This window comes from Emydura macquarii, unplaced genomic scaffold (assembly GCF_026122565.2).
Source record: "Emydura macquarii macquarii isolate MOO-44397 ecotype Brisbane River unplaced genomic scaffold, CSIRO-AGI_Emac_v2 contig_3485, whole genome shotgun sequence".
NCBI classification, from domain to species: domain Eukaryota; kingdom Metazoa; phylum Chordata; order Testudines; family Chelidae; genus Emydura; species Emydura macquarii.
The window spans coordinates 394,621-419,081 of NW_027133622.1; the positions used below are offsets into that span (position 1 = coordinate 394,621).

Here is a 24,461-nt window from a genome sequence, read left to right on the forward strand (position 1 = left end):
AAGAATGTCCATACTGGGTCAGACCAATGGTCCATCTAGGCCAGTATCTTGTCTTCTGACAGTGGCCAATGCCAGGTGCTTCAGAGGGAATGAACAGGTGATCAACAAACGATCCATCCCATCGGCCATTCCCAGGCTCTGGCAAACTGCAATCCCTGCCTATCCTGGATGATAGCCACTGATGGACCTGTCCTACATTAACTTATTTAGTTTTTGAACCCCGTTATAGACTTGGTCTTCACAACATCCTCTGGCAAGAAGTTCCACAGGTTGACTGTGTGTTGTGTGAAGAAACACTTCCTTGTTTGTTTTAGACCTGCTGCCTGTTAATTTCATTTGGTGATCCCTAGTTTTTGATTTATGAGGAGTAAATAACACTTCCTTATTCACTCTCTCCGCACCAGTCATGATTTTATAGATCGCTACCGTATCCCCCCTTTAGTCATCTCTTTTCCAAGCTGAAAAGTCCCAGTCTTATTAATCTCTCCTCGCCTAAATCCAAATTGGAAAAACAGCCAATCAGACACAGGCTGCGTCTGTCTCTCACAGATGGGGAGGAAGGGAGAGAAAGAGAAACATGAAAACGTAAGAGACACAACCAGGATAAGAAAAAATATAAATAACCCCCATTTGGGTGTCTGTATTTTTTTTTTTTTTTTTTTTTTTTACAATAAAAGTTTAATGACATTTATAAAAATGTGCTGTCTGGCACCAAGTATTGAATCCACAACGTATTAACATATGTACAGTAGGAAACCAAGGAGAGCAAATTAGAGAGAGGCAGGAGATCGCCCATCCTTTGGTGAAGAAGGGGTAGGGGAATGTGTTTTCTTCTCTCTGAGCCGAACAGGGAAACCTCGGAAACAGCTGCTGGACAAGAAAGGTAGTTCAGCTCCCCCAGCTGGAGAGATCTTTGACAACACGCACAGAAAAAGGGGGAGGGGAAATTTGAGAGGGGAAAGTGGGGGGTGGGGGGAGTGTTTTTTGACCTACCCTAGAGCTCTGGGAGTTGGTTCTGAGTGGGTTTTGTCTAATAAAGATTTATGGAGTGATCTTTTCTCCCATCTAAGTTTCTGGTCTGGTTTCTCTTGGCTCAGAACCTAATGTTGGACAGAAATCATCAGAGACTGCTTTGCATCCATGTCTAGTTTTGGCTATTCTCTGTGCCGCCACCTTGAGGACACTTTCCTTTTTGGGGATTATTTCCAAGAAAGCAATGGTTCAGCTGAGCCTGGAGATGAGAGATCCTGAAGTCCCCCAAACCCAAGAGAGCCAAACACCCAAAGAAGGGAAGGAAATCTCAGATTACAGGTTTCTGATTAAGAGACCTACTTAATGTGAATGCTGAATACAAGGCAAGGATGGCTGAGCTTGAATGGAAACAGAAGAGGTCTTTGATGTGTAGACAAGACAGGTCTGGTCGACTCTTAAATCGAAGTCCATTAGATGGGTTGACATCACTTTCCATCGATGGGGCGTCTGGGGAACTAAGAGGGGAAGAGTTCATGGCTTTGGAATTAAATCATGAAAAAAAAAAATCAGTTGATTCATGCCTGTCGGAGATCTAAAAGGGCAGCTACAAGGATGGATCTTCCCCAGAGCGGATGAGGTTTGAAATGGATTTTCTCCCTCCTTGAAGGGCTGCGGAGTGAAAGGTGAAGCTGTGATTTTTCAAAAAACTACTTCTCAACCGTGTGCGTGCCTTTCCAACCCAGAAATTTAGATTTGAATTTAGAAATCCAAACCCCATTTTTTGCTGAAGCTCAATCTCATAATCTGCTTTGGAAAGATGCAGGGAACTCAGAGATCCAACGAGAATCATGGGCTGTGGCCCACACCATCAAAAGTATTAAAGCACCTAACTCCCACCGAAGTCAATGGAATGAGGTGCCAAAATCCCTTTGAGGATCTGGGCTGGTCTTTCTAAATCCCGTGTCTCTAAGTGACCATGGTAGCTTTGAAAAGTTGGAGAGACTAGTCTAAAAGCCTTTACTAATACTCATATTTCAGAGCAAGGGCTTGAAATCTTGATTTCTGAGCTGATGGGATATTCCCATTCCCCACACACACAACACCTGTGGAGCCAGAGAGGCAAAAAAACATTTGCTCCAACACAAAAAGCCAGAAGCAAGCCCAGAGATTAAAATCAACCCTGAGAAAATGAGGCAAGTTAAAACAACTGCTGAGAGAAATGGTTTAAAAAAACCCAAAACCAACAAGGCGCTGGTGGGTTTAAAATTGTTAAAATAGTTTCAAATTTGGAGAGTTTTGAGCTGTTAGACACATGTTAAATACCCCATTAAATGTGCTACAGAGATTGCTGTCTAAGAGGGGATACATCGGAGACATGAGTTTTATTAGGGCTTGAGTGTAACATTTTTAAAAAAGGCCTTTCCTTCTAGTCTCCTGCGCACCCAAGTGGGAAAATTTATTGCCAAGATTACCTCACTGGGGGGAAAAGTTAGGCACTGTATTAAAGCAGCATTTAAAAATACACAGAGGAAACTGCTGCTGTTTCAGCAGCTTATGAGGGTTTGAGTCTATAACCCATGGCTGGTGTGTTTCTATCTAGCATGGAGGGGAATGTTTAGATGTGCCTGGGGTGGAATTTGGAGCAGACCCTTTGCCAGACAGACACACAGTTATAACTCAGCGAGAAAAATTGGTCACAGATGTCACTCTACAAGGAAGCAGCAGATTCTGCTTCCCGGGGTAAATCCAGAATGAACCTGTTAATGCCAGTGTGAATCTGCAATTAATTCCACTGATTCCAGCAGAAGTCTGTTACACCAGAGGAAATCCGGAGTGATGTTAATGGAGTCTTTCCAGGTTCATACTGGGGTAACTGGGATCAGAATTTGGTCATAGCCCTGCAGAATTCAGTGGAGTCACTCCGGATTTGCCCTAAGATTCTCCCACTGCCCATCTCAGATGAACCGTTAGCCGGTCTTATTTCATTGGCTAAAAACTCCCCAGGGGCAGGGCTAGCCACTGCCAGGTTGTGCACTGTGTTTTCCCAGCACGGCGGAGGCAAAGCAGTTTCCAATCAGAGCCAAGTAGGTTTCCAACAGCCGAGGTTCAGTGGTTCATTCTCATGAGATGTTGAGGCCTTCTGACTGCCATTGGGAGAAAGATTTGAGCCTCGAGACAAAAAGCTTTTGAAGCAGAGACTTAAGGAAAGAACAGCCTTGATTCTTCAGACACTGCTATTTCTCGGGTGCCCAATCTGAAACCCAAAAGTGTCCTGACTTTCAGGAAATGCTGACCATCTGCCTCCAGGAAGCCAGATGGGATCTCAAACTAGCTACCCCAAAAATCACTAGCCATTTTGAAAAGGTGTGTACTCCACTGGGAAAGGAGAACAGCTCTAAGGGTTACAATTTGGCTGTCGATCTCAGCTCTGGCTTTTACACTTCGTAGTCCCATATAGGAAGGGCAATGTATTGGCGTCTAGAGCGGCCCTGTGGATGAGAGAAGAGAATTTGCAGATGGATACACGGATAATCCGAACCTTGGAAAAGTGAACGCAAAACTAAACAAGAAGAGAATTTGGGGATGGAACTGTAGGTGTGGATAATCCAAACCTCAGAGAGGTGGATGCAACAATAAACAAGATTTGATGATTTATGCTTTAGGACAGAACAGCCCAAAGCTGAGAAACGGAGACAGAAATTTAACTGCCTCCCCAAACAAAATGCCACCACAATACAGAGTTGAAAGCAAATCAACATCTCATAGATATGACCCTGGACAGTCCAGCCACCTTGACCAAATCCACCAGGGGAAAGCATTCATCTTTTGAAAACAAAGCCACAATCCCAACCACCTTCAGGCTGAGATTTATGAACGACACCACAAACGTTGGGGCAAGATTCGCTCCATATCCACAAGCCAGATTTCCTTTTTTCCATCTTTCAGAACCAACTCCCTTTAAAAAAAAAAAAGCAGCTCAACAAACTATATTTTCTCCAGCGTCCATCCATAAAAGGCTTTTTTTTTTTCCACCCCAGGGATAATAAACCAAACTTTGTGTCGAAGGAAATTAAACCGCGGCAGGGGGAAAAAGATAGCTGTTATTTACAACTATTTTTTTTCTTTTTTAGTAGGAAGAGGAAAAAATAATAAAAAGAATATTTACATACCAATAACTTTTGTGTGTTTCTACAAGAAACAGCCAGTCCATCTGGAATATATACACAACTTTCTTCTCCTAAAGAAAAATTAACAGGGGGTCTTGATTCTGGTCTCCGCTTACACTGGAGATACGCTCTACCCGAGCGATGCCGGGGTGAGCGAGAGGAGAATCCTGCCCCTTTATTATTATCTGTGTTTTTATTTTTTAATATGTCCGGGGGGGGGGGGGGGGGGGGGGGGGCACACACTGATTGGCTGCAGGATACAGAGATGAAATGATTTAACTGGTTCTGTTATATTTATGAGTGGGCTGGGTATCGTTTCGTTTTGTCCAGAGGGAAAAATTCCCCCTCTTTAGAGGGGACACAAACATCAGGGCATTAATACTAAAGCGGTGCAGGACCTTTCCAGGCACTGCAATCAAAAGGTGGAGGCTGTGGTCATAGTGGAGTGAATCAGGAGTGACACCTGTTACAAAATTGATGAGGGGAAATAGAGCGTAAAAACCCAACCATGCTAAGCAGATCCTCTCTCTCTAGAGGGCGCTTGGGTGCTACCTAGTGCAGGATGTGGGGCTGGGTGGGAAGAGCAACAGGGACAAACAGATGGGGAGACAAGAAGAGTCGCTTCTGGCTCTGATGCCTTGGACTCTGACCCCCTTGAAGGATCTGATACATAACTGGCGCTTTCAGCTGCTTGTGTACTACGATCACGCCAATGGCAAGACATGGCATTTCTCACCATGCTCGGCTCCCTTCCCATGACTACTGGGTCCATCAAGCTGGAGGGTAGGGGAGAAGGGAGGGGTCCTGGAGGCAAGGACCCGAATTCATCTTAAGTGGCAGGAATATAAATGCAAAGAAAAACTCCCAACTGTGTTGTAAAGAGGGCAGCTCTGCTCCCAGCATGCACTCTATTCTGCTGCTCCCAAAGCATCCTGGGGATTTGGGTCAAGCGTCCCTAGTCCTCAGCAGAGCTGCATGCTGGGAGCTGTGGACAGGGAAAGAACGAGTCTTGCTTGAGCAAAGGTGCTTCAAACTCAGCTCATGCCAAGATGTCATTAACATTGGCTCTGGATCCAATCTACAGGGGAAGAAGGGGTCACTAAAGAGAACCAGAAATTGGACCTGGCTACCCCAGGGGGGAAGGGAGGGCGGATCCTGGCAGAGAGCTGATTGGCCGCAGGCCCTATTACCAGGCCACGTGGAGCTCTTAAGGCGCCGGAGGACAGGGCAGGGAACACAATAAATACGGCTCTCAGTTCAGGGTGCCGCGGCAGTTCTCTGTGCCGCACAGGCAGGGAATCTTGTTCTCCTCGATGGGGAACTTGTAGTCATAGGTGATTTCTTCATTGACGCTGATAGGCTGCTTGGAATAAATGACGATCTTCTTCTGAGCTTCTATGGTGATCACTTTGGCGTAGCAGTTGGGCTGAGGGGAGACAGGGATTGGCATGAGTTGGAGCTGTTATCCACCCCCCGCCCAGTGGGTCGTTCTCCAGGTGGGTGGGGTATGGAGAGCCTGCGCCCTTGAGCTCTGCTCTCGTAGGTACACGGGTTACAGAGGGGAGGGACCCAGGAGATCAGGGATCAATCCCGGCTCTGCTGCTGATTCCTGCGTGAACAGCTGTAAAGCGGGGCCATGTCAGCAGGGTGGCACAGACTGACAGACCAAGCTAGGAGACAGCGAGAGAATGGAGGGGTAGAGAGAGAAGGACAAAGCTTTAATAGCTGGATGGAGGGACAAATGGACACAGAAGGAAAGCCTAGGCAGGTGAATAAACAGATCCAGGGACAGAGGGAGCCTGGCCCAGTGGCTCTGGCCCCTACTCAGGGCGGTGGCATAGGCAGACTCGCATGGAGGCACCTGGTCTGGGCCAGGCTGTAGCTGGGGGGATGAGGAACAGTCTGTAGCACAGACCCCCAACCCAACAAGCACTGAAGCCCCTCCCTGAGTCCGCAGGTGCCCCCCCCCAGGGTGAGAAGCCCGGCAGCCTTGTCCACCCGAGCCCAGGAACACTCCCTGGGGCGAGCACCCAGCAGCCCTGCCCTGCCCTGAGCCCAGGGACACTCCCTGGGGCGAGCGCCCAGAAGCCCTGCCCCTCACCGTGCAGCAGTGGTTGATGAAGCGGGCCAGGTTGCCGCACTTGGTGGCATCGATGATGGTGTCGTGGTCGACGCGGAACAGGTAGCTGCTGCCGATCCCCTCCTGCACGTAACGCTTCTCCCGCATGTCAGCCACCACCTGGGGGCAGCAGAGAGAGGTGAAGACCCCAAGAGACTGGGCCATGCCCTGCCCTGCATTCAGCCTCTGAGCCCTCTGGGAACCTGGGAACAGCTGCACCGGACAGCTAGCCCAGCAAGCTCTGGGGAGGGGCAGCTGGGGAACAGCTGCGCAGCACAGCTCATCAGGCACTGAGATGCAGCCATCTCTGAGGTAGGGCAGCTGGAGAGCAGATCCTCCTCAATTTCACCCCTCCCCAGCCTAGCACCGAAGGGGCGGTGCCACTGCCACGCCCCCAGACTCACCTGCCGGATGTTCTGCCCCACATACTCAATCACCATCTCATCAGCGGCGATCGGCTCCATGGCGAACAGGCCCCATTCATGGATACGGCTCCGGCCAAACCGCAGCTTCTTCTTACGGAACTGGAGTGAGAGGCAAAGTAGGGTTACGGTATTGGTGTGACTGGGACACACTGGCCTGGGGCGGGTAGTCATTGCGTTGCTGCACTGAACTCCTGCCCTGCAGCACAGCACCCCCCAGCGCACTGGGGTCAGTGCTCCCCAGGCCACTCTGTGCCCTTCTGTAGCCAGGGAAGCCGGTCCTACCCCACATACCTTGAGCTGATTGAGCTTCAGCAGGTCGCTATCCAGGATGGCGGAGGAACCGATGGCGCTGAGCAGGCGCCGCTGCTCCGACCTCCGCTCCGACAGGATGCGGTTGGTGCCCTGGGACACAGTGGGAGAGGGAGTTAGAGCATCCCTCCTCCCAAAAGGGATCACATCACCCACCAGTGAAATGCCCCCACCCACATCTCCATCTCTGCCAGGGAACAGGCAATCAGGAACAATTTTGCCCCAGGGTGATGGATGAGTTTGGCCCGGCAGGGGCATCCCCATCTCTGCCAGGTGACAATCCTGCCCCTCATGCAGACAGGTGAGATGAGCTAAGCGGGGCGGTCCCAATCTCTGCCAGGGGCTCAGGCTGTCAGGACGCTCCTGATACCTGCGTGTCCATCACCTCCAGCTCTTGTGCCGTCACAGGACACACATCAAGATATTTGTCCTTCTCCTTTTTGCTGATGGGGTAGTAGCCCTCGCTGCGGGCACAGCCAGTCTGGTGCTCCCGCAGATCCGATGACTTCCGCTTCCGCTTGGGGTTGGCGATGTTGGTGAGTGGGGACAGGGCTTAAGGAAAAAGACGGCTGGGAGAGACCAAGCACACCCAGTCCCCTCATCCCATCCAGGGGGCAGGCAGGATCCACGGGCCTTTCAGCTTTTCTAAGGCTGGCAGCCAGGGGCACACTTGCATGGAACTGTGCCAACAGGGCAGACAGGATACCCACCGCTCAGGCCACTGGGTAAATCCCACAATCTCATGTGCTATAGGACACCAGCCAGTCAGCTGATTGCTAACACTCTGGGGGGCTTATGGGAGACAGTGCCCCCTAGAGGGAAAAGGTCCCATGTCCCATTCCCCACCCCCCTGAACCAGCCAGTTTCTGCCCTGGGGCCAAAGCGCAGCGCTGGCGCCCCCTAGAGGGGAAAATACCCATGTCCCATTCCCTGCCCAGCCTCCAGGGTCCCACAGATGCCCCGCAGTAAGGATATTGGTGTGATGCACCCAATGGGTGTCATTGAGCCAGTCGGTGCTGTTGTCCTCCTGCAGCAGGCGCTCGTAGGTGAGTTTCAGGTAGTGCATGTCCTCCACGTCCAGGCCTGAGTTCCAGATGTCGTAGAGGATGGTCATCTGCTCGAACTCGCTGCGTGTCTCGAAGGAGGGGAGGGGCTGGGGCCATGGCTTGTGCGAGTGGGAACGCAGCGTCCGCCGGCGCGTCTCGCCAGCGTCAGTGTCCTCGCTGTCCTCCTCTTCCTCACTCTCCGTGAGGCAGGGCTCCGAGGCCGGGGAGTCTGGCACCTCCTCTTTGTCTCTGTGGCGCTTCCTCCTGGCCCGCTCCTCCCCGGGCAACGCCAGGAGGGCACCCACCTCCGGCTCCACCTTGGCCTCGCCGGCCTCTGCCACCACTTCCTCCGGTGCCTCCAGCACCTCCCCGACCTGCCCACCAAAGAGATCCACCCGCAGCAGCTCGGCTGGACCCAGGGCCTCCTCCTCGGCCTTGGCTGCTCTCCGGGGAGCAGGAGGTGCCGCTCTCACAGCCATGGCGTAGTTGTGCTCCAGGAGGATGCTGTTGTCTCGGGGCGCTGGTGGGGCACGGGGCGGTGACTGTTCCTCTGCCTCGTCTGACGTTTCTGTGCCCTCCGAGTCCTCAGCATCCTCCTTGGCATGGCCAATGGGCATCTTCAGGGCGATGTCTGCCAGCACAGCCAGGTCCACACCGCCCGCCTCTGGCTGGTTGGCCAGCTCCAGGAGAGACGAGGCGCCTAGCTGCTCCCGTAGCCGCAGCCGCTCAGCCTCTCCTCCGGCCATAGGGCGCGGGGGCTCTGAGGAGCGGGAACGGGAGCGGCGGCGCCCACTACCGGTGGGTGGCTCCTCGGCCCAGCACTTCACCAGCGAGGCGTGGTCGGCTGGCAGGTTGCTGATGGTTCTTTGGCTGGCTTTGGGGGCCTCCCGCTTGCGCCCCCCACTGTAGAGAGGCTTGGGGGCAGGGGGCGGCGTGGCAGGGCGAGGGGCGTCCTGCGCTAAGGGCACTTGGGGCATCAGCAAGGTGGGTTCCAGAGGCACTACTGCAGGAGGCACCAGCTCCTCGGCAGGGGGTGGGGGCAAGGGAAGAAGAGGCAGGGAGGGTTGGACCAGTTCAGCTGCCTTTTCCGCCCCCGCCTTGGCCACCTCTTCCTCACTGGGGGCCGAGAAGGAGATCGTTTTCCGGCGCTTCTTGGGGGGCGGCAGCAGTGGGATGGGCGAGGAAGGGCGGGGAGCTGGGTCAGTCTCGCGCTCCTCTCGGGGGCCAGCTTTCTGCTCTGCTGCAGGCTCTGTGGCGAGGGAGATCACGGGGGTTAGAGACCCCTCCCACACACACACTGAGATGGAAGCCAGGGCCTCATTCAGTGCCTCTCACCACAGGCCTCAGCCAGAAGAGCCTTCGGTTAGCTCAACCCCCCTCCCTTGCTGCTCATGGCCCCCGCCCCGCAGCACAATACCCCGCATCTACAACCATGCACCCTGAGACTCTGCTCCTACTACATGGCTTGTCATCTCTGTCAGGGAGCAGACGGTCAGGGATGGATTTAACTGGCTACATACCTAGCGTGGCCTCTCTGACCATCTCCAGTTCCATGCCCGCCACGGGTTCAGCTTTGCTCTCCTTCCCTGCTGGTTCCAAGGGGAAACTGTCCATGGTGGACTCGTCCATGGTGTCCTCAGCTATCCCCTCCACACTCTCAGCTTCATCCGAGGAGGAGGAGGAGCTGCTCTCAGAGTCCGAAGTGCTGTCACTGTCCTCGTCCGATTCCTCGTAGAGGGAGTATTTAGAGGAGTCCTCGCTCTCTGCTGCTTCTAGGCAAAGCAAAGGGCAGCTTGGTCCCACAGCACAGTGATCTAGTGCTGAGATGCAGCCAGCTCTGGGGTGGGGCAGCTGGGGAACAGCCACACTGCGATACCACACGGGCACCACACGACTCACCTGGCGCTGAGGGGCAGCAGGGTGACAGCCCCACACAAACACTCAGTCTTTCAGGGGAGGGGGCACTGGAGAGTTCAGCATGAGACTGAATGCACAGAGGAGACAGAGGGAGTTGGAGCAGAGAGAGCAGGTTTGGATCTGGCCAGGACATCGGGGTTTGTGCTCTGACTCTTGCTAAAGGGGACATAGGATTTTTGGTAACCGTCAAACGTCAGGGGCCTCACCTGAGAGACAGTCATTATGTGACAGTAACACGGGGCACTAGGGCCAGCTCTGAGTGCCAGGCAAAATCCCACGCAACACAGCAGCCCTTGTGCCAACAGTGGGAAACATCCCAGTTCCTTTACCTTCTGATTCCTCTTCCTTGTCGCTGTGTGCCACTGCCTCCTCCCGCCGCTTCTCATCCTCGTCCTCTTCCTCCTCCTTGAAAGGATGAAATCAGGACACATGGAGAGAGCTGTTGGGGGTCTGGAAAGGCTGGGAGAATCTTTTACCTTTGTGGGTTCCCTGATCCCCTGGCAAACAACCCTCAACTTATCTGGGAGATAGAGTCTTCAGATAGGAAGGAGAAACTGAGGCAGACAGCCAGGGAAGGGATTACATGCACAGAAGATGGGTCCAGGTGGGGTGTCTCCATCTCTGCCAGGGAACAGACTGTTGGGGATGGGCTAGAAGGGGTGGTTGCCCTCACCTTCTCAGAGGACGACTCGTCAGAGGTCTCCTCCCCTTCGCTGTCCAGGCAGAAAAGCTTCCGGCGCTTGCCCGGCCCCTTGATCCAATCCTCGTCCCGCTTGGATCCCTTTGGTCCTTGAGCAGCCTCCTTGTCTGTGAGGGGCAAGGGGAGGGATTTAAAGGGAACGTCCCAGCCCCCCCCACTCTAACTCACCAGACCCCACACCCCTCTCAGTGCCCCGGACAGAACCCCCGAGTCCTGGCTCCCAGCCCCCTGCTCTACCCACTAGACCCCACTCCCCTCCCAGAGCTGGGAACAAACCCAGGAGTCCTGGCTCTCCAGCCCCCTGCTCTAACCACTAGACGACAATGCTCCCCTCCCAGAGCTGATAATAGAAGGCCCAGCCCTGCTGGCTGACATCGTTCACAAGAAACCGCTCACCATCATCATCCTCCTCGGCAGGAGTGGAAGGGCGGGGCCGCGTCTCTTCGCTGCTCTCTGAGATCTCAGAAGGCTCTTTCCTTTTCACCTGCAAAGAGCACAGAGTGGCTGGCAGGGACAGGAGCAACTTGGGGAGCTGATTGGCTAAGAGCCGGCGCCCCCGCGAGGGGAAAGGCCTATATCCCATTCTCCACCCAAGCCAGCCAGATCCATGCCCTGGGGCCAGAAAAGACCCAGCGTCCCCCGAAGGGGAAAGGTCCCATATCTCCATTCCCAGGCAGGCAATATGCATTCACCTTGAAGGACGGGAGCCTGAGCGCCCCCCGGAGGCCGGTGCCAAAGCTGAAGCCCTCGAGGCTGACAGTGCCGCCACTCTTGGCCCAGTCGACCAAGGACAGCAGGGCCGGATCTTTGAGTTTGGTTTTCTCCTTCTCCTCCTCCTTGGCCTGTTGTTTGGCTGCGTTCTGGAAGGGCTGAAGGCAGGTCCCCATTAGTAACCCTGCAAAGAGCCCGTGCCAGGGCCCCACACCAGGGGGGCTGAGTTCTGCCCAGGGAACAGCACAGGCTGGGAGAGTGCACATAGGACCCAGGAGTCCAGCTCCCCAGCTCTAACCCACTAGACCAGACTCCTCTCCCAAGGAGGGGACAGAAGCCAGGCACACCCTGGCTCCCAGCCCCCTCTCCAACAAAGCCTGAGTCAGGCTTGCCCCGTGAGTGGTGGGGGCACACCAGGCTGGAGGGGCGGGCCCACAGCAGCTGAAAATGGGGAAGTGGGAAGGAGATAAAAGGGCTGGAGGGGCCCATGGCTCCAATTCGCAGAGCGCTGGGAGGGGGCTCCCATGCTCTCACCTTGACTTTCTGCTCCTTGCGTTCCCACCACTTGTCAAAGGTGCTGAAGGCCACATTCTCCACCATCTTGCGGTTGAGGTCGCGCTGCATGATGCTCTTCATCTCCTGTGTCAGGGTGGCAAGTACACTGTCCACAGTGGAGGCGTGTGGGTTGCAGGGCGCCTCCTCCTGGTAGCTCCACGCCGGTGCACGGTAATCCAGCAGTCGCTGTGGCTGCGAGGCGGGTGGCGGGGGTGGCGGCTGCTCTGAGCCAGGGGGTGGCTCCTCAGTGCCAGCTGGCTGCTGCAGGAAGAGCTGGTCTCTTGGGAAGTGACGGCCATCCTGGTCCAGCAGGTAGTGCCCATAGAGGGGGTGGCTGGCGAATGCCGGCTCTTGGTGGTAGGGGAAGGGCTCTTCGAACTGCCCCTTGCCCTGGCGCAGCTGGTGCAGCCGGCTCAGCATCTGGGTCTGCATCTGGAAGGACATGGGCATCCCACCCCACTGGTTGCCCAGCCGGTTCATCAACTCCAGGGAGTTGACAAAGTCATAGATGTGGGGGGGGGCAGCCGCCCCGGCTCCCGTGCCTGCCGCACCCGCCTGTGCCCCGTAGTCCGGCAGGCCCGGCGCCTGCATGTGGTGGGGCGGTGGAGCCTGGGAGTAGTCAGCCTCACCCGTCAGGTGGGGCAGGGAGACCGACATGAGGGGCTGCAGTGGGTAGGTAGGGGGTGGCTCTGGCGGATGGGCAAAGGCCGGGACACCCAGCGGGAGATGGCCCAGGCCCGCAGGCAGCACTGGGAAGTGCGGGTCAGCCGGCGCCTGCACCGCGGGCTCATCCTCCGCCTCCTCCTCTGAGATCTCCATGTCCTCACCTGACGACTGCTGGGAGGCCTGCGGGCGAAGGCTGGGTTAGAGATGGACATGACCCCATCCTCCAGCAGCAGCCCCCTTCCACCCTGGTCCCTGCCTCCCCCACCCCAGCAATCCTAATCTCACACCACCATCCAAGCCCCCCCTCCTTTCCCCAGGAGTCCTGAATCCCAGCCTGCTGCTCTAACCCTCTAGAGCCCACTCCCCTCCCACAACTGGGGATAAAAGCCAGAAGTCTCATCTCCCAGCCCCCTCCCTGCGTGCTCTAACCCACTAGAGCCCACTCCAAGCCTAGACCCCAGAAGCAGCACCTTGTCCTGCCCGTTGGCCTTGGGTGACTCTCCCCCGGCATCCGGAGCTGGCACCACGTCCTCAAAGCTGACGGGCAGGGGTGGGGGTGGGGTGCAAGGCCCGTGCACCTCTGCTCCCTTGGTCCCTGCCCTGCCCCCTTCCTCCTCCTCTTCCTCGGTGTCCGAATTGAGGAAGGAGAACTTGGACCTTTGTTCCTTCAGCAGCATCTCAATGCGCGAGTCCAGGCTGCTGTGCTGCGCAAAGGGGACGCTCTCGTTGGTGGTCTCCGGCGCCGGGGAGCCCAAACGGGCTGGCGAGGCCTGGGGGGCTGGTGACTGGGCCTGATCCTCTGCGCTGACGGCTGGGGGGCTGGGCTCTTCCTTGCTCTCCTGAGCCAGGAATTCCGTGGGGGGCAGGGAGTTGGCGGCGAAAGTCTCGGCCGTGGGCAGCAGCCGGTAATCCTGATCACAGGGGTGCGGCTCTGGGGGCAGCGGGAAGGGCTCAGGGGGGGCTGGGTAGGGAGAATAGAGGGTGCCAGGGGCCGTGAAGGACTCCCCTTGCTGACTGAAGCTGTGGCTGTTCTGGAAGAGGGTCCCATCTGGCGTGGTCGGAGCCACGGGATAAGAAGCTGCTGTGGTGGAAGAGGAAGAGGAGGAGGAGGATGAAGAGGAGGAGGAGGAGGATGAAGAGGAAGAGGACGAGGAGGAAGCAGGGGTGGGATCGTCCCGCTGGGGGCGCTCCCGGTGCCGGGCGTGGTAACTGGAATCCTCTCTTTGGTGGGAGCGGTGGGCGGAGGAAGAGGAGGAGTGGTGGGAGGAAGAGCGTCCCTCGGAGGAGTGGCGGCGTTGGTAGCGGCCACCCGCTCCCTCGTACTGCTGGTTGTAGGGCGAGTAGTGGGGGTCGCTAGGGCGGTAGTGCGAGGAGGCAGTGGCGGTGGCAACAGTCGTGGAGGACGAGGAGGAAGAGGAGGAGGAAGAGTAGTGCCGGCGGGAATATGACTCCGCGTAGCTGTTCTCGTGCCGGCGGGACTTGTAGGAGGTTGGCTCCGGGTGGTAGCTGGAGTAGCTGGGCGTGCCTTGCCTGGGAGATGGGATGAAAGGCACGGGCAATGAAATCTGGGCAGCGTTGGAACAGAGATTAGAACCACCGCTGCTCACCCCGCACTGGATGACAGCTGTACTCAATGCCGCACAGAGGTGGCTTGCCCAGTATTGAGATGCTGAGCTGAGCTCCCTGCCCCACTCCCCACACTGGGGCTCAATGCTGCACTGGGGCATTGGGATCAGCACTGACTGTCTGGGGAGCATGCCCCCTATCAAGTCCCTGCCCCGCTCCCTGCAGCACCCTCTCAGTCTCCCATCCAGGCTTGGCTCCAGCCCAGCTGCCTGGCGTGAGTGCCAATGGTGCGAGTGCCAATGGCGCAGGGGAGCTGTGCGTTGGGTTCAGCAGAGTAGGTACCTGCTGGAGTAGGCCGAGTCTTGGGAATACGGCGTTCCTCCTCGGGGGGTGTGCGGGGTCCCCTGGGACAACTGAGGGGTAAATTGACCATAGAACGAGGGGGTGTCCTGGCGGCCACTGGAGTATGGGGTGTCCTGAGAGCAAGGGGTCCCGTTGCCAGGCGTCGAACCCACAGTGCTGCCAGAGTAGGAGGAGTCGGTAGACTGGCGCCGTCTGGACTCAGACTGCAAGGAGGAGGAAAAGACATTTAGAGACATCCGGTACATCTGGGGTGGGGCAGCTGGGTTATAGCCGCACAGCAACACTGCATGGAGATGGCATGCCTAGCTCTGAGACACAGCCACCTCTGGGACAGGGAAACTAGGGACCAGCTTCACACAACACTGCCCAGGGATTGTTTGCCCGGTGCTGAGCTGCATCCATCTCCGGGGTGGAGCAGCTGGGAAAAGCCATACAGTGACACCACAAGGGGATGGCTCGCCTGGTGCTGAGGTGCAACATCCTTTGGAGTTTGTACCTCTGACAAATCAGGCTACTTATTCCCATTCCTAGACATGAATATCAGTGCCTGAATTTGAGAATGTGGGATAAGAGCCTAGCTCCCAGCACACCCCGCCAGCCTCCTGTACCGTCTCAGCCTGGGTCACAGATGTTGGGAATTTCTCGCTCAGAGATTTGCCCCCGGTGGGAACAGTCTGAGGGGTGTAGGAGCCATTGACGATCAGCTCATAGTACTTCATCCGCTGCTGTCCTGTAGGGGCAGGGAGAGAGCACATTTGAGAGAAGCAGGTCAGGCTTGGTAATTCTAGTAAGCAATTCATGATGCAGCCACTTCTGGGGCAGAGAACAGCAGTGGCACAACATATAACTAAATGGCGCCCACCCCATTTTTTCCAGTCTGCTGCCTGTGGTGGTGACAGAACTGCTCAGCTAAGCAGTGATGGCAGCATATCCTGGAGGTGGAAAGACAGAGCGGGATTCTTATGCCTTAGGAGAACAGGAAGCTGGGCAAATACAGAATCATGGCAGATCTGGGGTCCTTTATGGAACAGGAATGGCAAAAGGCTGAGTGGAAGGGGAGCGGGGAAGCACTTGTCCATTCTTGGCTCCAGTAGCTTCCCTCGGAAGAAAGCTGGGGATTAAGCTGGGTCATCCTGCTAGCTGTCTTATCCTCTGCTGCTGCTACGGCTGCCCCCTTGGTCACTCCCTGTGGCAGTTTAGCTTCCTGAAGACTGAGCTGCTTTAGTCTAAAGTCTCTTGGTTCAATATAGGGGTGTGTGGGTGCAAATCACCAGCCTGGGCCATACAGGAGGCCAGATTAGATGATTTATTGGTTCCTTTTGACCGGAAATGATGGCACTCTGCAGGTGCAAGGGTCTGATTTGGTACTTCCCTCTGTTGTCACACAAACAGAAGCCAGCTATCACAGGATCCCAGCAGAGAAAACTAGCCCCAATGGAGATATGCCAGAGGTCAGAGAGGAGGGGCACTCTCTGGCCCCGGGGAGGAGGTGCTTAAAATACAGGACGCCTCCTGCAGAGGACGCTTCCCAGGTGACTGGGGCAGGAGCTGTGGGCTGGAGGCAGGAATCACAGAGCCTGGGTTATCCAGGAGGAGGTCAGATCGAAAGGGCCCTTCTGGCGATGCAGGTTCTAAGCGCAGGAATCAGACACACACCTGCATTCTGAACAGAGCCTAAGGGTTCCCTGCCCCTTATCCCTTCTGCGAGTATAGCCACCCCTGACACATGGGGAGTCTTTCACCTAAGAGGTTTTGGCCATAATCCCTGTAAAGTTGTTGGCATCATGTTGCCAGTTAGGGGACCAGACCCCCAGTGCCTCCTACTGAGCCCCCAACACTGCTACACAGGTTTCGTTCCCACTGCCTTTGAAGAAGTGATAGTGATGTATACTAGCTGGGGACCTGGCCCCTATAGTCTGTACCACAGGGAAAGGAATGAAGCACAATGTGGAACATGGGGTCCGAGGCTGGGCAGGGCCTGGGGCAGGATTCCAGGCCTGCTGGGCCCAAGGTGGGGCTGGGAGTGTTACCTTTGATGTCCAGCTGGGCATGGATGATGTTGCCCATGACCGAGGTGTTATGCAGGTTCTTGACTGTCTCCTTGGCTCCGCGCGTGCTGGTGAAAAGCACCTTGGCCAGGCCCAGGTGCTTGCGGTTCTTGGGATTGTAGAGAATCTCAATCTCCTCAATCTCCCCGTATTTCTTGCACATCTCAGCCAGGAAGGGCTCCTTGATGTTGTCGTTCAGCCGAGCGAAGGTCACCTCCTTCAGTGGAATCTGCCCGATGTAGAACTCGTCCAGCTGCCACCAGGGAAAGGGGAGATATCAGCACTCACACACTGACCCCACCTGGCCTCTGGGCAGGGGGAATGGGACCTGGGGCCTTTCCCCCCTGGAGATCCGGCTCCCATCTGGCCCCAGGGCAAGGGACAGGCTGGCTCAGGGGGTGGGGAACGGGACACACAGGGCCCTTCCCCTCTAGGGGTGCCGGTTCCGATGCAGCCCCACTTTGGGGAGAATCCCATCTCTCCCTCTTCACTACACAGCAGCCCACAGTGGCCAAACAGCTCCGGAAGTTGGCTAGATCCCAGCAGACCTCCAGATGGGAATGGCCTAGCTGAAGGATTAGCAGCTCATTGGGAGCTGTTGCAGTAAGGTCCCTGGGGCTGGCTCAGGGAGTGGCAGGGGGGAGCTCTCTGGCTCCAGGAAGAGCCGAGATCAGGAAAACCCCATCATGCTTACCTTGAACTTGGGAACAGGGAGCGACAGGTCTCTGTGCTTGGACCAGATCCTGCGTGGCCTGGGGTCTCGTACGTCACCCACAGGGGGATACCCTGAATCCTGGGAGCGAAGGAGGAAATGTTAGCAGGAGTTACCTTTCAAAGGACCGCTGAGAGTGGCTGGACCAGAAAGATATGGGTGTTAGGACTCCTGGGTTCTATCCCTAGCTCTGGGAAGGGTGTGGGGGCTGGTGGTTAGAGCAGAGGGGTTGGCAGTCAGGACTCCTGGGATCTATTCCCGTGTCTCTGGACTGCCTAGGACACAAAGGTGTTCCTGTTTGAACAAGAGCATTTAATAATTACCCCTAGCTCCTATGTCGCACTTTTTGGTAAATCTCAGAACACATAACAAAAGATCATTACCCCCATTTTACAGAAGCTGAAACACATGGGGGACAGTGACTTGCCCACAGCCACCCAACAGGCCAGTAGGAGAGCCAGGAGTAAAACTCAGGTTTCCTGACTCCCAGCCCAGTGCTCTACCCACTAGGCCATGCAACCAAAACATCCAATCTTGATTTTAAAATGTCAGGGATGCAGAATCTGCCACAGTCCTTGGTAGGCTGTTCCAATGGTGAATTCCCCTCACTTACACATTATTTCCAGTCTGACTGTGTCTAGCTTCAATTTCCAGCCACTGGATTGTGTTAGACCTTTGTCTGATAGATTGCAGAGCCCATTGTCAAACATCTGTTACTCATGGAGGTACTTACAGCTAGGCTCACAGGGATTAGATTTTTTTGGCAAATGTTGCTTTCACTGTACACACACAAACTGACAAAAAATATATTTTTTTTAATAATCTAAATTTACATCTAGGAAAAGTAAGAAAACTGCTGCTTGAGAGTTTGCTTTAAGGCTATTTACTTTGTATTTTTTACATGTGACACTAACAATTTGTGTTTGAACAGTTATAAGGCTTAAACTTTTTGAATCTCAACATCTATTGTCATTAATTATTGTTTGACACCCCCCATAACTTTACCTGCAACTGTGAAAATCTAAATTGATAAAAATCGAAAGAGCTGCTTTAAAATAAACATTGATATTATCCACCAAAATTATACAAAAATAAAAACTGAATTCTGTTAAACCCACTTACAGACTGTCACCCTTTCCCCTTCCCCTGTGGTGGATTTCTCTGCCTTTGTTTTAACAAGAGGGAATGGTTTTATTCCTGTATAGACTGTTCATACACCGCAGAAGGCTGGCTGTGTTCTTGATCCATGTCCTGAGCATCTCTAGAGGCTAATGTTTGTTTCAGAGACAAAATCAGAACCCTAATCTAGAGAAGTCAGGTTCTCAGCCCCAGCATCCAGGGCTCATCCTCTTATTAAGGGCTTTGGGAGAGGTCAGGTTCATCAAGGGTTTATCCGCGGTTGCTTCTGTTATTGTTACTGCTATTGGTTGTCATGAGCAACTTGAAACCTTGCCATTTTCAAACAGAGAATCAGAAGTGGTTTCACAAAGGAACTTCGAATCAGAGTGCTAAGTTCTGTGATTTCCCAACCGTGCTACGTAGAATCCAGAAGGGACCATTGTGATCATCTAGTCTGACCTCCTGTGCAACACAGGCCAGAGACCTTCCCCAAAACAATTCCTAGGGCAGATCTTTTAGGAACACATCCAACCTTGATTTAAAAATTGTCAATCATGGGGAATAGACCACAACTCCTGCTAAATTGTTTCAATGGTTAATCACTCTCACTGTTAAAAATTACACCTTATAAATGGGTTTCGTGCCCCTCCCTGCCACTCTGGGAAAGACCGAACAAAAACAGCAGCAGAAGGGACTGCCAAGGAAGAAAATGAAACTGCCCAAACACAAAGCTATCAAATGAAGGCTGGGAAGGGATATGATTGTTCTCTCTAAATATACATAATCTATAGGGGAGATATGTTTATATACATATGGGATCTCAGCAACCAGATACCACATATATATACTGTACCCCCTACCCCGATACATTATATTATATAAATACACACATTCAGTGGATATCTATATATGGGCTCTGATTGTTCAAATTATATATTGTAAAATCTATCCCCTATCCTTCGATTCTATATATAATCCTATATCCTTTACATAATATATGCATGAGGGGATTTGATTGAGGATGCTTTTAGATATACAGCATTTCTTTAAGCAGAGATTTTGATGCAATGCACAGTTAGCCTGTGGAACTTACTGCTTTGAGGCCAAGAGTTTAGAAAAATTCTAAGGAGGCCAGAATTTTTATCCAGATAAGAAGATCCAGGGTTATAATAATAAATATTAAACAGGCAGGAGCTTTGCAAGGGATATAAACCCTCATGCTAAAGAATACAAGCTCTAATAGGGGCTAAGAAGAAATTTGCCCAAAGGGGCAAGTTATTCCAGAATTGTCCCCTTAGGGGGTTTTTGCCCCTTCCTCTGAAGCAGATGGTCTTGGACATTGTTGGATAAAGGATAGCAATCTAGATGAGCCTATGAGTCTGATCTGAGGCAGTGAGATACTAACCTAGATGGGCCTATGGGTCTGATCTGAGGCAGCAGGGATAGGGACAGGTGATCGAGATGGGCCCATCGGTCTGATTTGGGGTGGCAGGGAGGCGGCGTGATATCAGACTATATGGGACCCTGGGTCTGATCTAGGCAGGGGAGGGATGGGAGCCGGATACCAGGCTAGATGGGACCATGGGTCCAATCTGTGGTGGCAATTATGTTCCTAATTACACATTTTGGTTTGAAACCTGCAGCAAAATCTTATCCCTTCGAAAACTGTTAACTACCTAGAGATAAAGGGTTGCCTATCTAAAGAATAAATTGCACAAGACTGTGGAGTTTGAGCTGGGAGGAGTTGCAGGGGGGCAGAGGGGAGACAGGAATATTGGAACAGACAGACTGGGTCAGACCCATTGGCCCATATACCCTTGTATCCTGTCCCTTCCCTGTCATCCCAGATCAGACCCATGGGTCCATCTAGCCTCGTATCCCACCTCCCACAGAAGCCAATGCCAAATCCTTTAGAGAAAGGGATCTGGGAGACTGGCAGTGGGTTCTCCTCAATTGTGCTGCTGCACAGAGATTTGTACAATGGGTTTTTCAGTTATGTCATTTGTACCTGCAGTCCTTTTAGTATTTATAAAATATAAATAAAAAAATCCTATGACATACAATTTTGGCACAACCTGCCCATAGGTCTATATTGTGATAGGACCTAAAAGCCAGAGTCATGGCCCAGGCCCCCATTGTGCTAGGTGCTGTACAGACAGAACAAAAAGATGCTCCCTGCCCCAGAGAGCTTATGATCTAAGTATAAGACAAGAGACAACATGTGGAGAGACAGATGGAGTACAGTGAAGCAGGGTGGTGAGCGTGATGGGCAGCACACCTTTTTGTTGAGCGCCACGACGAAGGAGGGTTTTGAGGAGGAATTTTAAGGATGGTGACGTCCTCCCAGGCATTAGGGCAGCGTGGGAGAAAACACAAAGGTGCTCATTTAAAAATATAACAAGTGAGCAGTGGAGGCTGGGACCATGGGACAGCCAGCAGCAGGAGCAGACATCTCAATAGCAAATGAGACACGCTAGACTGGCTGTGGATCGACCACAGAAGGGAAGACAAGCAGCTTATATTCAATGTGACGGAGAAGGGGGAGCTAATGGAGGGATGCAACATGAGGAGTGACATGGGCCAAGCAATGGGCTGGGAGAATGATCTTTGCAGCAGGATTCTGAATGGATACAAGCAGGGGGCCAGAGAAGAGGCCCCTGCAGTGATCCACACAAGATGATGAGAGGCATGGGGCTATGTTTCTGTCTCACCTGAGGCAGGCAAAAACTGGGGTTTACATCCTTTCTAAGAAAATGTGACAGGGTATGTGTCACAGATCCACGGGGTCTGGTCTATGCCCCAGCCCCTGATCAGTCCCTCGGGAGTGATCCCTTTACTGGGTCAAACCCCACGGCTTCCCAAAGTTCCACCAAGGCAGGCCCATGACATCCGGGAATGGGCCTTCAGCATCAGCAATTCCTGTCTCTCTTCAGGGCTCCCTGGAGCAAATCCAGTCAAGCCAGCCCCCCAGGGGCAATGTTCACAGTGAGGATTTGCAGCAACATGGGCAGTCTTTTCAGAACAAAGTAATTTATTAGTCACCTGGCTACAGAATCTGATTGTCCTGGGGCTAGTGAAGAGAGGCAAAAGTTAAGCCCTAGTCCATTCTAGCCAAGCCAGTGCCATGAGCCAACCAAGCTGTAAGAGATTCTCGCTCTCTGTCACTTTGTCCACCCAGGTGAGAGCAGCTGGGGCTGGGAACACAGGGCAACTGCTGCCTCTTAGAGCCTGCTTGCAGAAAGGAGAGAGGACTGCCTCATTTGGCTGCCATTGATGGACTTAGGGTGGCATGAGCCCAACAGGGCAGAGGCACTGACTTCCATGGTACTCTATCGAGCCCAGATGGAGTGGGAGTTTGTTTTGGACACTTTAGATACCCCAGAAGGGGTAGAACCATTACTTGATGTAGCCAGAGGGTTACACCACTGCAACATGGAAGGCAGCGGAGGCTAAGCAGATCAGCTGGAGACTTGGTGGGAAACCAAGGAAGAGCCACTGCCAAGCCAAGCCATAAAGGGGCACCAGCCATGGAAAAATATTCAATTTTAATTTTTAAAAACTTTCAGTGACATATCCCTTCTCTATGTAATGCTGGATAGTTGCAACCAGTCTAAGGTCGAGTGAGAGGATCATACAGCACCTAGCGCCGGGGGAAGGGGCTGATCCAGAAGTGGGGTTGCCTAGCGTTACGGCCAGACAAAGCGTTTATTGGCTCAATGTTTTCTTGAGCTGCCGTCTGTCTGTCTGTCTGTCTGTCTGGAATCACCTGTTGTCTCTTGTCTTGCACTTCTTGTGTTTTTATCTTAGAGGTTGCCAGCTCTGAGGGGCAGGACTGCTTTGTCTGTGCAGTGCCTCGCACGATAGCAATCTGGTCCATGACCAGGCTCCTAGATGCTACCGTAATACACCTAATAAATAACGTAGAGCACCTGGCAAAATGGCAGCCTCATCCATGACCAAGCTCCTAGAGGTTACGGTAACAAACAACTGGATCGCGTAGTTCGTAGCTTCTGTCAGCTGAATTAAATGCCCACCCCATGGGTTCCTGGAATCCCTACATCCCACTAAGATCCCTAGGTATCCCCATCCCACCCCTCCCAACCCCTCTATTTCAGGGACCCACTGCACCCTTGGTGCTGTGTGCCCCCCATCCTCCGATGCCAGGGGTTAGGTATGTCCCTCATTCCTCCTCCCCCATATACAATGGGCTCTTTGTATCCCGTTTCACCCCTTTCCTCCAAGACAGGGGCTCTGTATGTCCCCCATGCCCCACATTCCTCTGTTGCCAGGGTTTCTGTGTGTCCCACATTCCCGTCTCCCGCCATACCATGGCTGTGTCTCTTCCCTCCCCCAACAGCAAGGGCTCTGTGACCCCCCACCCCACCCCAATGCCTCCTGTGCCAGGGATTGCATGTGCCTCTCCATGTTCCATAGGATCAGGTGACCAAGAACAGGTTCACAGGAAAAACCATCATGGCCTGCAGCGAAACGGCACGTGATGCCAGGGAGAGGAGCTCTGGGACACAGCACTCTTTAAAGAGCAGAGGGCCGGGAGCATTGGAAGAAGCCCTGGGAAACGGGGCAGTTTGGATGGGGAAGCAGATAGCCCAGTTGTCTAGGGCCCCCAGGGCAGGTGTGGGTGCCAACTAACAAGGAGCACAGCAATCACTGCTAATGGGGGAGGCTGAAGGGAGTGATTAGAAGGCTGGGAGCTGGCTGACTGGCGAATGAAGACAGAGCCCCAGAGAGTAAGGGAATGTCAGGTTTGTGAGTGTTTGGATCACTGGCTTATACCCCAGAAGGAGGTGGATCCTAGGGAGTACTGGGAGCTGCAAATGACAAACTGAAGGAGAAACTGAGAGAGGTTAGGGCAACACCACGTGGCATTTAACAGACAAGGTTTGCAAGAGTTTTTACAACTCGTCACCCACCCTCAGAGTCTCACTGGCTTCAACGGACCATAAAGTAACGTGCCTGCGGCAGGGCAGTAAGGCAGCCCAGTAACACATGCATGCTCAGGATGGGAAAATGGAGCAATAAGACTTGACATGCATAGCATCACTACTGCTCCATGATTTACAAGTTAGCCATGGTCGCATGGCAGCAGGTGATAAAGCTGTGTGGTTCAGCAGCGCTTTTCGTGGCTAGACCAAGTGTGCTTTATCGAGAGCAATTAGTGACCCTCACAAACCGCCCAAAGAGTTTTACCCACATTTTACACATGAGGAAACTGAGGCACAGAGAGCAGGGAGGGACTTGCCCTAATTTACACAACGTGATAGAAGTAGGGGAATAGAACCCAGGCGTCCTGGCTCCCAGTCCCCTCTGCTCTAACCTACTAGACCCCAGTCTCTTCCTAGAGCTCAGGAGAAAAGCCAGGAGTCCTGACTCCTAGTTCCACCCCTAATCTAACCTAATAGAACCCAGTCCCCTCTCAGAGATGGGGGGATAACTTAGGAGTCCTGGTTCCCAGGCCACCCATCCCCAACTCATTAGACCCCACTCACCTTTCAGAGCCGGGGATAGAACCCAGATGTCCTGGCTCCCAGCCCCCCCGCTCTAACTACCGGACCCAACTCCCCTCCCAGAGCTGGGGATAGAACCCAGGAGTCCTGGCTCCCAGCCTCCGCTGCTCTGATGTATTAGCCCACAGTAAGAGGTGAGAAAGGGGTGACCAGAGTGGGCCTATGCAGCAGGCTAGCATCAGCTACTGTTCCAGGCAGGACTGGCAAGAAGAAGGCTATCCTTTCTTTGTTGGCAAGCCCCCACCCGCCAAAGCAGACAGCGAAGCCCCATTGCCGCCCATGCCTGGACTCACGGGGGCACTGAAGTGAACTCCATCATAGCGGTAGACTTTCTGCGGGGCCCGCCGCAGCACCGGATCAATGACGAGCTTGTAGCTTCTCCACTGGAAGTTGGGGGCTTTCTGAATGTCACCCCCACTTTCCTGATCCATTATGACTCATTTAAACTGAGAAGGAAACAGAGAGGAGAAAAATTGCGATCAGCAACATGATATAAACACACACACAGCACCCTGTGCTAGCCACCTCTGGGACTGCTCTG

General features: G+C 53.6%; 1 protein-coding gene across 3 annotated transcripts in view; it reads right to left on the reverse strand.

Annotated features, from left to right (window-relative positions):
- Positions 1-600: 600 nt before the first annotated feature.
- The window catches only part of SETD1A (SET domain containing 1A, histone lysine methyltransferase), a 30,726-nt gene continuing 6,865 nt past the window's right edge, over positions 601-24,461 (reverse strand). The window contains exons 3-21 of one of the 3 annotated variants that reach the window (XR_010917481.1): positions 24,214-24,366; positions 17,259-17,357; positions 16,547-16,817; positions 15,125-15,246; positions 14,496-14,719; positions 13,058-14,117; positions 11,901-12,767; positions 11,348-11,524; positions 11,052-11,139; positions 10,629-10,762; positions 10,285-10,360; positions 9,559-9,810; positions 7,968-9,287; positions 7,363-7,532; positions 6,975-7,085; positions 6,663-6,782; positions 6,241-6,378; positions 5,330-5,565; positions 601-4,210 (exon numbers count right to left, since the gene is read on the reverse strand). Coding sequence is in view for 2 of the 3 variants with exons in the window: in XM_067535230.1 (XP_067391331.1) it covers positions 5,392-5,565; positions 6,241-6,378; positions 6,663-6,782; positions 6,975-7,085; positions 7,363-7,532; positions 7,968-9,287; positions 9,559-9,810; positions 10,285-10,360; positions 10,629-10,762; positions 11,052-11,139; positions 11,348-11,524; positions 11,901-12,767; positions 13,058-14,117; positions 14,496-14,719; positions 15,125-15,246; positions 16,547-16,817; positions 17,259-17,357; positions 24,214-24,351 (5,541 nt within the window). In the remaining variant the exon portion in view is untranslated. Of the gene's footprint in view, positions 5,566-6,240; positions 6,379-6,662; positions 6,783-6,974; positions 7,086-7,362; positions 7,533-7,967; positions 9,288-9,558; positions 9,811-10,284; positions 10,361-10,628; positions 10,763-11,051; positions 11,140-11,347; positions 11,525-11,900; positions 12,768-13,057; positions 14,118-14,495; positions 14,720-15,124; positions 15,247-16,546; positions 16,818-17,258; positions 17,358-24,213; positions 24,367-24,461 lie in introns of all 3 variants that reach the window. The other 2 variants (XM_067535231.1, XM_067535230.1) reach the window with 2 other exon arrangements.